Here is a 12,339-nt window from a genome sequence, read left to right on the forward strand (position 1 = left end):
GTGATACTACTATAGCTTCCTGGTGTAACTCCTGGTTATTATCTATTAAAATTAAACAATGCACACGTGTTAGTAAAATAACCCAAATCACATTAACCGTACAACTCGAGACAGAATTCCAATGACTGAGTCAGGCAGAGCCTTGACATGCATTACGGAATCCTAGATCAATCGGGTGTAACACGAGATAGAACTCCAACGATTTGAGTTAGGCAGAGCCTTGACATGCGTTATGGAGCCCTAGATCGATCGTGTAGGGTAATAGTAGGGCTATAATACTTACAACAAGGCAGAGCTTCGCTTTATAGGGGTATAATACCCGTGTATAATAATTTCCTACGGAAAGTTGAGAGAATTCAGAAATTTTGAACGAATTCAAATGAACTCGATCGATCCTATTTATAGGCTTTTCGTATGGTGGCTCGCGGCCCACGAAGACTACAGCTAACTCTTTCGCGGCCCGCGAGAGAGCACGTGTCGAGTATAGCTTGGTCGAGTCAAGGGGCTAGCTTCGCCGAGTCACCAGGCACGTGGCACCATGCAGTGTCGAGCAAGAAAAGGTGCTCGCGCCCCGCGAAGGCTACAAAGGTCTGGGTCGCGGCCCGCGAGACCCTTGTATACTTGTTTTATTTGATTTTTATAAGTATAAGGGTGTTTTGGGCTCGTTTCTTGCGTACGGGGTTTATACGAAACGTTTAGGGTTACATTTAAGAGTTCTAGGAGGGTTGTTATATGAAAAATGGCAAACCACAGGGAAATTGCAATAGAAGAGAAAAAGGGAGGTTTGTGATGATTTTGAAATCTTTTCTACTAGGTAATCTTGTATCCTTATGCATGAAGATAATTAATTCGGTCATTGTGGTCGGACTCTATTATGGATTTCTGACCACATTCTCCATAGGACCCTCCCATCTCTTCCTTCTCCAAGCTCACGTTATGGAAGAAGGAGAAGAAGGAGCTGAGAAGAAGGTATCAGCAACAACTAGTTTTATTACGGGACAACTCATAATGTTCATATCGTTCTATTATGCGCCTCTGCATCTAGCACTGGGTAGACCTCATACAATAACTGTCCTAACTCTACCATATCTTTTGTCTCATTTCTTCTGCAATACTAAGAAGAACTTCTTGAATTATGGATCTACTACCAGAAATTCAATGCGTAATCTCAGCATTCAATGTGTATTCCTGAATAATATCATTTTTCAATTATTGAATCATTTCATTTTACCAAGTTCAATGTTAGCGAGATTAGTCAACATTTTTATGTTTCGATACAACATCAAGATGCTATTTGTAACAAGTAGTTTTGTTGGTTGGATAATTGGTCACATTTTATTCATGAAATGGGTTGGATTGCTATTAAAGAATTAATGACTCAATTAAAGAAAGACTTTATTAAAGACTTAAAAAAGATTTAAAGATTGAAGAAGACTTAAAGATTTAGAAAGTAATAAATTAATAACAAGAATGATACATAAGAAAAATAAAAGAACAAATAAGAAGAAATGCGTCCACCCCCTACCGATTTAATATCCTCTGCTACAAAGAAACTCCATTTGGAATTCCATCAATTATTCATCGATCAAAAAATGAGTAAACTCGGCCAATTTTCGCACCCCCCGCAGTTAAGAATGTTCCATAAAAGGCATCTATGTAACCCCGATTATATGACCAATCATATATAGGATTTTTTATTTTGTCAGAAAAAATTCTCTTTGGACCCATTTTAACAAATGAATTAATTAAGTCCAAATTTTGAAAAGATGAATAAACAGGTTTATATAAAAAAATGCTATATATATTCCGAAGCATGCTATACTGACTGAAAAACTGCATCTTTACAAAATTCATACCAATCTATTGAATTGTTTGAATTTTGATGTAATAGATTTATAGACGGGGTTAACCATTTGGTATATCCACATCTTGATTGAAAGGAATTCCTAAGAATCCAACAAACAAAGTAAATAGAATTAATATAAGTATTGGGAATAACATCGTATTATCCGATTCATAAGGATACAAAGAAGTCTTGGTATTGCTAAAATTCGGAATAGAAAGAAAGGGTTGGATCAGATTCTTCCATTTTCATCCATTTTATATACTTTATTTGAAAAAAAGACATCCATTCTTATTCATTTTTAATAAAGTTACCAAACAAATGTTCAAGTTTTTGTTACTTATTTTTGAACCTTCTTTACCCCATAGAGATATTGAATACAAGGGGTATTCCTTTTTCCACTGTAATTTTGAAAATGAACGTTTAAATGTCCTTCAAAATTAGTAAGTAAATAGATCCGAGACATATAAAATGCTGTGAATCCCGCCGTAGACCAAGCTATTATTGCAAAAATAGGTGAATACAACCAACTATCATTCAGAATTTCATCTTTGGACCAAAAACAAGCAAGAGGTGGAATACCACAAAGAGAAAGTGTACCAAATAAAAAAGAATTTTTAGTAATTGGTACATGTTTATTAAATAAGAGTTAATTGCCCGGATAGTCCCCGTGGTTTGCCATTTTTCACCTTTAGTCCATACCTTTTCAAAATAGCATGTATAGTCCATGTGGTTTAACAAACTGTTACTCGGATAGTCCCTGTAATGGATGAGCGTTAAATAATTCAGTTAACGCCCATCCATTACAGGGACTATCCGAGTAACAGTTTGTTAAACCACAGGGACTATACATGCTATTTTGAAAAGATGGGGACTAAAGATGAAAAAAATAGCAAACCAGAGAGACTATCCGGGCAATTAACTCTTTTAATAATTACATTTGCCGCAAAATATTGCATTTTGTTGTGAAACTAGCCTGCTAGAACAAGATTATAAGAGAACAATAGGGAGAAAGAGATTGATCTTATTGATTGAGGTATATCTTTACAAAGGAATACAATGAATATATATAGGAGATGAAGTCTTGGAGAACAAGCTAATCTATTTAAGGAGTTGATAACCACATAATATAATATATTTATAACACTCCCCCTTGGTTATCAACATAATACGCTTGATGCTGCCTCGTTAAAAACCTTGCTAGGAAAACCCGGTGGGACAAAACCATAGCTAAGGGAAAAAGAGTGCAGCGTGTAATGCGCATTATCTCCCCCTGATACTTCTGGATCAAGTATGTTGCCTCATTAAAAACCTTACTAAGAAAACCCATTGGGATAAAACTTAGTTAAGGGAAAAAGAGTGCAACTTGAATAAATCTCCCCCTCATTATAATATGTATCTTTTAAGTAAAGTGTGTCCATCATCCTCGAAAGTTGCTCAAAACTTTTGTAGAATGATTTGTCGTTTGAAGCCTTGAAGTGCAATCCTTTATATTGAGTAATGTTGTAAAATCTTCTTGTGAGACTTCTAGTGCTTCCTCTTGCGAACAAATACCATAAGATCCACAACTGTGTTGTGTTACATTCTTTACATCTACAAAACTAACAAAACTAGTTTTCATGAGTTAGTAAAATCTAGGCACATATCATTCTTACCTTTAGGGTATCAACATATCTGCTTTACCATTCAAATGTCTCCTCATTGGACATGTGCTATATCATGTTGATAAATTCAAATAAAAATATATATTATCATACATAGATAGAAAGTTAAGTTAATGCACAATTTGCACTTTAGCCATGGTACTTTTGAAATGAGAATCTCTACTTTGGTAGGAGATGATAATAATCATTTCTTATAAAAGTGTCTGAACAACCTTTAACATACTATAAGGTTGAGCTCTCTACATACTAAAATGTCCCACCAACATCTTCTAGATGTAGTTTGATAGATGGATAAAAATATAATCACAAATATACTCGGACTGTAGGTTGAGTAGTAACTAGACTGAGCCAGAGTCATTCAAAATTCCCCCTCTAAAAGCTCGACAGTTTCTCTCGATGATGCCTAGACATCATCACTGTAAACTGCGATTATAGTGAACTTTTAGGAGATGACTTTTGATAAAGATGGATGATGTTATCAGACTCATATTGCTCAGAATATCTCATGAGTTGTACAACACTCAACCCAACTATTTTTTCCATACATTCATGAGATACCATAATCAATGCTTCAGGCATTCATGAGGTTTTGAAATCAATGCTTCAGGCATTTACAATCATTCACTTACTTCTTTCCACTTTGAGAAACAATGTATGTGCATACACTCTTCAGGAATTCTGTTACATAAACCTCCTCTGTGATTTCTATATCATATGCAAGAATGTCTTGAGCACTTGCTTTATTTGTATACTACATATTGTACCATGCTTGTACACTGTACATTGAGATACCATAATCACCAAGTACATGTATTCTATGTATGTTTATTGGTGTACAAGAATTATATCCATAAGATGTTTCAACTAACCTTATAAGCACTTAAATGCTTAAGGATACTCAGCATGAGTTCCAATTATATTCAACGTATTCAAATATGAATCTGTATACAATGATCATATCGTTCTCGAGAACTTATTTTTACATGATTTTAATAAATTAAATCCTTGAGGGACTTTCATGTAAACTTTTAGTATCCAGTGATTCATAACTTTCATAAAACACATATCAATTCTCTCTTTATATTACCAGACTAATTAAATAATGGAAAGTAATTACATCCACCACTAGAGAATGTGTCTAATTATAATCAATCATGGGTTTTTGCGAAAATCCTTGTGCACCATATTTGCCTTATCTCATTTAATTTGATTTTCACATGATTCGCATAAAAGCCCCATTAATATCCAACATACTTTACAAATTCAGTTGTATGAAATGTTGATCCGAAAACTTTCCATTTCATTAGAGAATTTAAATCTGCCATACTTTGCGTTTTCCATTTTGGCCAATCATTTATGTATTTTCATTCATAGGCAGACCTTAAATCTTGATCCTCGTCATTTCATCAATTCAAGCGCTATATTATATACAAAAGTATAACGACGTCGATTTGTTTCGATTCCATACATATCTTAGACATGATATAACTTATCGAGATCTCTTTATTTTCAGGTACCTGAGGTCCTTCTTGAACCTTCATGTCTAATGTCTCTTCAGGAGACCTTTTTAATATAACCTCGCCTTGACCATCTTAATTAGTTGCTCCAACTTTCGAGGAATTTTATTATTGGAATCGACTAGTCTACCACGCTTCAGACGTGCAATAGCCTCATTACAAACATGTGGTTGTCCTTCTAGGACACTCATCTTAATTGGAGCATTAGCAGTTGGTATATGTGACATAGTCACCTTTTCAAGGTCAGTGAATGCGTCCGGTAATAGATTCGCTAATCTTTATATATGAGTTATTCTTTGAACTTATGGTTCTCACTTTTAGTTTTGAGGATCAATGATAATTCATACCAACTCATGTATTTTCCAACTGCTTTTTATCTCCCCTTGATGTTGGGAATGTTAATCCATTGAGATGGATATCAATTAAATGAGTCATAAATAAATATCTTGTGAAAGACTCTATTCATTATCATATATTCCCAACCATCTTTTAAGGTCCCATCTTTGTGCATAGTGGTGGATCAGTTTCATATAGCGCACAACCAAAAATCTAAAAGGGACATATATGGTTCCTGACCGAAACCAACTATAATGGGGATGAAGTATTATAACTTGTTGGCTTGATGTGAACTTGTGTTATATAAGTAAACTCACATGTATCCAAATACAAACATAAACTTTTGCTCTCATGATCATTAGCTTTGCAATTAATTGTAGGCGCTAGTGATCGTCTAAAAAAAATCAATTCGTGTATGAAAATAAACTATATGAAGTTCAACACTTATTCCAATGATCATTAATAATTGACAATTAAATTTACTGTTATTACCAAAATAAACATGTCAATCTGGAATAATATGCTTGCTATATTATTAGCTAAGCCATAAATCACGCAAACTTTAAATTGTGAACTTGATAACCATTTAGACGATGCATCGATTTAAAACACTAAATGGTATCAGGATGGATATTTATATCCTTTAATCATTTCCAGAATATTTAGGGATTCTCACCCTACTTTGGTTGGTAAATATTGAGTTTCCCTTGAGAGCAAATATTGCATGCTAATTACCAACTTGAAGAATCTTCTAGTTCTTCAATATGTTTCACATCATCACTGACTCGGTGTGGTCTAACCAGTCATGCCAACTAAATAAATAATTATGATCCATAAACTTATAGTTTATGATCCGTATATGTATTACTTGCACTTATGTAATACGAAATATTAGATACGAAAGAATGTCTTGTAACTTTAAAGTTGACCATCATGTTTGTTTTGGTCAAAAATCACACAAGTATAATGCAACCAAACTCTTTGTAAACGGGGAATGATGCTTGGTATGATAAACAAAGATAAGGATCACTTAAATGTAAATTGCACAAGTGACACAAGGATTTATACGAGGAAAAAGCCCTTGATCAATGAATGATCTCCGGCATAAAAAACCTCGGGTGATGGAAACTACCGATCACCAAACTTCAATATAACAAACAAAGTTTACAACTTCGGATGGTAACGAGCTAGGTACAAGGATCACTATGGTGTTGTATGCTAGTACGTGTAAGAAATGTGTTGTGTCTTCCGAATGCTGTAGAGTGCCCTTTATATAAGTGTGTGTGGTTGAATTTTAGGCAAGTCACCTAACTACTAGCTCGTTACCCCTTTAGAAATAGAAGTAAATTTAGCCTAACTAATTGCCCGTAAATTGTGCTAAGTTTCCATATTCTCCACAACGTCTATTTCTGGTTATGCATGTGCGAAATTAGCGTGAAAGATTCCTTAATAACGTTGCCAAGACCAGGTCCAACTCGTAATTCCTGCAAAACAACATTAAATATAAAGAGAACAATCGTTAGTATGAGGATCCTTAGGATGATCCATGATCCTGATCCTGAAGCTCTTCTGAGGATCACTATCTGCCAAATAAACAAGGATCGCTTGTTAGGATATAATGTAAGGATCACAGGTCATAAAAATCCTGCCCTAACAATTGCCCCCAAAATATAAGGAGTAATTATGTAATATTAACGAGTTATATTTTGCTGATCTTATCTGTAACTAACTCAACGGATATATAGTCGTTATGAACGAACTATCCGTTGCAATCCTGACGTCATGGAAGTGACAACCCTGCACAATCATGATTATAAATAGGAGATATAGATAGGATCGTTTGCATTTAAATTTCAGAAGTACTCCCTTTATAATCTCATCCGAAGATAAACAGGTATTCTCTCTTCATCTTCTTTCTTCTCTTGCTCTGTTTTCTTTCTCTTTCCATCATTCTGTCAAAAAATGCTGCTCCGGAACTCTCCCAGCAAGGATCCTAAGAATAACAGCCCCTTGAAGGGTCAAGGGATCATCAAGGATTCCCCCGCCGAGAGGTGTTGTTTTACCGACCCTCAAATTGACAAAATCCGGCATTGCTTTCCGGCGAACACCCTCTTTAAACCTTTTAGCCCTACCGCTCTGAGCGATTACATCTCTGAGACTTGGGTAGCTTTCCCGATCACTCCTTTCATGATAGGATACTCGTATCCTTTCCCTCAGTTCACCGAGTCCTTTTTCTCCCTTACCGGCATCTGCTATATCCAGGCTATGCCGATGATCTGGAGGGTTTTATACACCCTTGAAAGGATCATCGAACAAGAAGGAATTGATCTGGGTATGGCGGAGTTGGCTGAGATGTATGATCTTACAACTTTTGGATCCCACCGATACTTGTTCAAACGAAAAGCTGGAGAGGAGCACCCTGTTCTCAAAGTTACCAAAAATGATATGAACTGGAAGCGGTGGTTCTTTTTTGTGAGGAGAGATACCATCCCTGATGGGAAGGATTTGCCCAAGAAGTGGGCTACCCATGGTAGGATAGAGGATCCTGGAAGGATCACCGTAGAACTTATCCTTTAGCATAAGGATCACTGATGTTCTGTTGTTTTCTTGTTGTGCAGCTATCTCCGTTTCACATCTGAAGTTGACACCTGCTGCAAAAGAGAGACTCCTGGCCTTTAAGAAGCTTGACCCTGAAGTTAGAACTTTCAAGATTACCACCCAGGATTCTCAGGAAGTATCCTCTGCTTCTGTCCACAATGTCAAGTAAGTATCCTTATTTAAGGAGTATTTATATAATGAGAGTCAAATAAAATTAAGATACTTATCTTGTTTTGGTTGTGTAGGTGCTGGAAAATCCTCTAAGTCTACTTCGAAGTTCGGCATCGACGATCTTACTATTGTCAAATCTTCAAGGAGAAAGACTCCTGCTGCTAGCCCAACTGCTTCAGCCCCTAAAGCACCTATCAGGGGAAAAGGAAGCAAGAAGAGAAAGGCCTCTGAGGATTTGCAAGGTCTGCCCCTGCTCCGCCAACAGTGTCTGGATTACATCAACGAGGTAAGGATCACTGTCCCTGCTTGTGTATCCTGCTAGTTTTGAGGATCACTTGTTTCTGATGTTGTTCCTTGTTTTCCTTGCAGAAATTTGCCGAGATAGAGACATATGTTGGCCACGTTGAGGATCAGGATCGCCAGATTGCTGACCTTCAACAGGTTGCTGTGTTGAAGGATCTCAAGATAGCTGATCTTGAGAAGGAGCTCCAGGCCACCAAGGGGGAAGCCGCCAAGATGCTGATCAACTTCGACTATGAGAGGCACGAGATCACCCAGGATGCCAAGGTCTCTGCCTCAATAGCTATGTACAAGATCCAGCTGCAAATGGCTATGGAGGCTCAGGATCCTGCTTTTGACAAGAGCACTGTTAGGGCTGGATTTTTATAATACATGATCCTTACAAGTGATCCTAACCAGTGATCCTTGTTTCTTTGACAGATAGTGGTCCTCAGCAGAGTTCCAGGATCAGGATCACGGACCATCATAGGATCCTCATGCTAACAGTTGCTTTCATTGAACTTAATGTCATTTTGCAGGAATGTCTAGCAGGATCCGCTCTTAGCATCACAATCAAGGGACGCGTCTTTACAACTTTGACATATGCTTAATCAGAGATGAACGTTGTGAAGGATATGGAAACTTGGCATGATTTAAGGGCGATAATTTAGGCTAGATTTACTTTTATTTCTAAAGGGGTAATGAGCTGATTATTAGTTTGTTTACCTAAAATAGGCCACTCACACTTGTATATATAACACTCTTCCCCATTCGGAAGACACACAACACAATTCTCACACGCTTAGACACTCGAAACTATAGTGATCCTTGTACTCAGCTCATTATCATCCGAAGTTGTAACCATTTTTCTTATATTGAAGTTTGGTGATCGGTAGTTGCCATCACCCGAGGTTTTTTATGCCGGAGATCATACATTGATCAAGGGCTTTTTCCTCGTATAAATCCTCGTGTCACTTGCATATTTCTAACTAAAGTGATCCTTTACTTTTTCAACTAACCAAGCATCATTCCCCGTTTACATAGAGTTTGGTTGTATTATCCTTGTGTGATTTTTGACCAAAACAGTTTGGCGCCCACCGTGGGGCAATTGGTGCTTCATTCATAAGAAAACTTTCTGTTCGAAATCATTTCAAAGAGTTACATGGCTTCATCATTGAAGAATACATCCACAGCGATGTCGGCAGTCAATTCATCTACTGGCATTCCACCTTTGCCTCCACCACCAGCTGGATCTCAGAAAAATGCTGAGAAGAGACCAACTTCTATCTCCTCTAAACCATCATCTTCTGCTCTAACTTCTTCTGTTCCCAGTACTAGTGATATATTTACTTTGATTTTGCAGATGAGGGATCGTATGCAGCAGCAGGATGAAACTAATGACAGGATCCTCAGAGAAATCGGAGATCTCAAAAGGCAAAAGAAAACGGCAGAGAATCATTCCCCACTAATGCCCAAATCTTTGAATTTTGATACTCCAATGATTACTTCTCAGCCATCAGAGGTCCCAGACATTCAATATATGGGTGGATCAAGAGGAGTGCATTTCAGCCCAGCAACAATGACTCAGGCATCAGGATCATATTTCCAACCGGCGGGATCCTACGCCCAGCATTTGGGATCCTTCATGAGCTTAGGATCCCCCTTTGTCCCAGGATCATCCCAGGTTCAAGGATCCTCCTTCGTTCCGGGATCATCCCAGGTTCAAGGATCCTCCTTTGTTCCAGGATCATCCCAGGTTCAAGGATCCTCTTTCGTCCCAGGATCATCCCAGATTCAAGAATCCCTACAGATACCAGGATCCTTGAAGAATTTGCAAACAGGAAGCCTAGATGTCCATCAAGGATTTTTTATTCCAATGCAGACCATTGCTTCCACTGGTCCATCCATTATCCCAGAATCCCAGCAATATGGATTCACACCCAATGTTCCTAACTTGAACCCGATGGGAGGTAACACCTTAAATAATTATCTTACCACTAACCATGGATTCGTGCAGGATACAGGTATCAATCATGCTATGGCCAGGGAGTTACAGAAGCTGAAGGATATGATCTCAAGTGTTCCAGGGGTAGTCAAGCCTATCCCGGAGATTGCAGATGGAAGCCATAAGGTATCTCGTTTTGCACCACCAATTTGTGATGCAGAGGTACCCAAAAGGTTCCATATCCCTACTATGAAGCTGTATGATGGTACAACGGATCCTGAGGAGCACATAGCACAATACAGGGAGAGGATGGAGATCAATCCAATCCCAGAAAAGTTAAAGGAAGCATGCCTATGTAAAGGATTTGGATCCACCCTTACTGGATCAGCTCTTAAATGGCTGCTAAGTCTTCCCCCTTACTCTATCACTTCATTTGCTAATTTAGTTAATTTGTTCAATAATCAATTCTCTTGTAGTAGAAAATTTGAAAGATTAACTAGTGATTTATATAGGGTAACTCAAAGTCATAATGAATCATTAAGGGATTATATAACTAAATTCAGTAAAGAATCCTTGGACATTCCCAACTTGGATATGGCCACGGCTGTTGAGGCCTTCAAAATGGGACTGCTTAAGGATTCATTGTTCTATGATGATCTTGTTATGACACCGTGCAGGAACCTAGATGAAGTAAGAACTCGGGCACTCAGGTTCATCCGGCTAGAGGATGACAAGAGGATCCAGGAGAGGCAAGTAGGATCCTCAAAACAGGAAAAACAAGGATCCTCTTTCAAGAACAATAAGTTCAAATCCTACCATAGAAATGACAACCAGAACGTGCATGCTGTTGACCAGGAAGAGGATGATGAGGATTATCCTCCGATTTCTGAATATTGTTTTTCTGTTGACAATCATGAACTAATCCTTGCAATGCAGAATCTAGGAGAAAAAGCCAGATGGCCCAGAAAGAATGACAAACCATCCGGGACTAAAGACAAGTCAAAGTGGTGTGCATACCACGAGGATTTCGGGCATCTAACTGAAGAATGCATAGCATTAAGAAAAGAAATTGGATATCTGTTAAGCAAGGGGCATCTAAAAGAATTGTTGGGAAGAAAAAAGCAAAGGACTCAGGATCCTGAAAGGATCCCTGAAAAGGCTCCAACCCCTCCGGCGAATGCACAAGTGATCAACTTTATTTCCGGAGGATCAGATATTTGTGGTACATCCTTCTCGGCAGCCAAAAGGCATGCAAAGGAAGCAAAAATGGATAATGGAGAAAGACCTATTCGAACATCAAGTGTCTCGGAAGGAAAAGACGATAACGTTTGATGAGGATGATCGCATTAACATCCAGGATCCTCATCATGATAGTTTAGTTATTACTCTCTTTATTTCTAACCATTTTGTCCGCAGGATCCTTATCGACGGAGGAAGCTCAGTAAACATTATCCAGCTTGATGTTCTAAAGAAAATGGGTATCCCAGAATCAGACATCACACCAAGATCCTCCGTGCTTGTGGGATTCAGTGGAGAAACGAAGAAAACTCTGGGGGACATCAAACTCCCAATCTACGTGGAAGGATTACATAATTATCAAAAATTTTGTGTTATTGACTGTTTATCTTGTTGCAATGTTATCCTTGGCAGGCCCTGGATACATGATATGAAAGCAGTCCCATCCACCTACCATCAATGTGTGAAACTCCCTAGCCCATGGGGGATAATCAAGATCGACAGTGATCAGCAGGAGGCTAAGGATTGTTATACCTCATCCATGAAGCCAACCACGAAGCCAAGGGAACAATAGCAATTACAGATTCCTCCAAGGAATGTCTTGGAGGCAAGGGAACAAGATGTGGACGAAATCCTCTTGGATCCTAGTGATCCTGAATCAAAAATCTATATCGGATCAGGGATCCTTGGCAAGATGAAAGAAGACATAATATCCTTCCTCAAAAGAAGAAAATCTACCTTTGCATGGAA

At 38.0% G+C, this 12,339-nt stretch overlaps 1 protein-coding gene and 1 pseudogene across 1 annotated transcript; one reads left to right on the forward strand and one right to left on the reverse strand.

The window, feature by feature from the left end:
* Positions 1-789: 789 nt before the first annotated feature.
* LOC118480149 (protein TIC 214-like) lies at positions 790-1,374 on the forward strand. The gene has a single exon (XM_035974858.1). It carries the CDS (start codon positions 790-792, stop codon positions 1,372-1,374), a length of 585 nt encoding a protein of 194 aa, XP_035830751.1.
* Positions 1,375-1,435: 61 nt separating this feature from the next.
* LOC110888236 lies at positions 1,436-2,132 on the reverse strand (annotated as a pseudogene).
* Between the last annotated feature and the right edge of the window lie 10,207 nt (positions 2,133-12,339).

The sequence above is a fragment of the Helianthus annuus genome, chromosome 7, assembly GCF_002127325.2.
Source record: "Helianthus annuus cultivar XRQ/B chromosome 7, HanXRQr2.0-SUNRISE, whole genome shotgun sequence".
NCBI lineage: Eukaryota > Viridiplantae > Streptophyta > Magnoliopsida > Asterales > Asteraceae > Helianthus > Helianthus annuus.

Coding starts and splice junctions, on each gene's coding strand:
- LOC118480149 (XM_035974858.1), top strand. CDS start 790: ATGATTTTGAAATCTTTTCTACTAGGTAATCTTGTATCCTTATGCATG.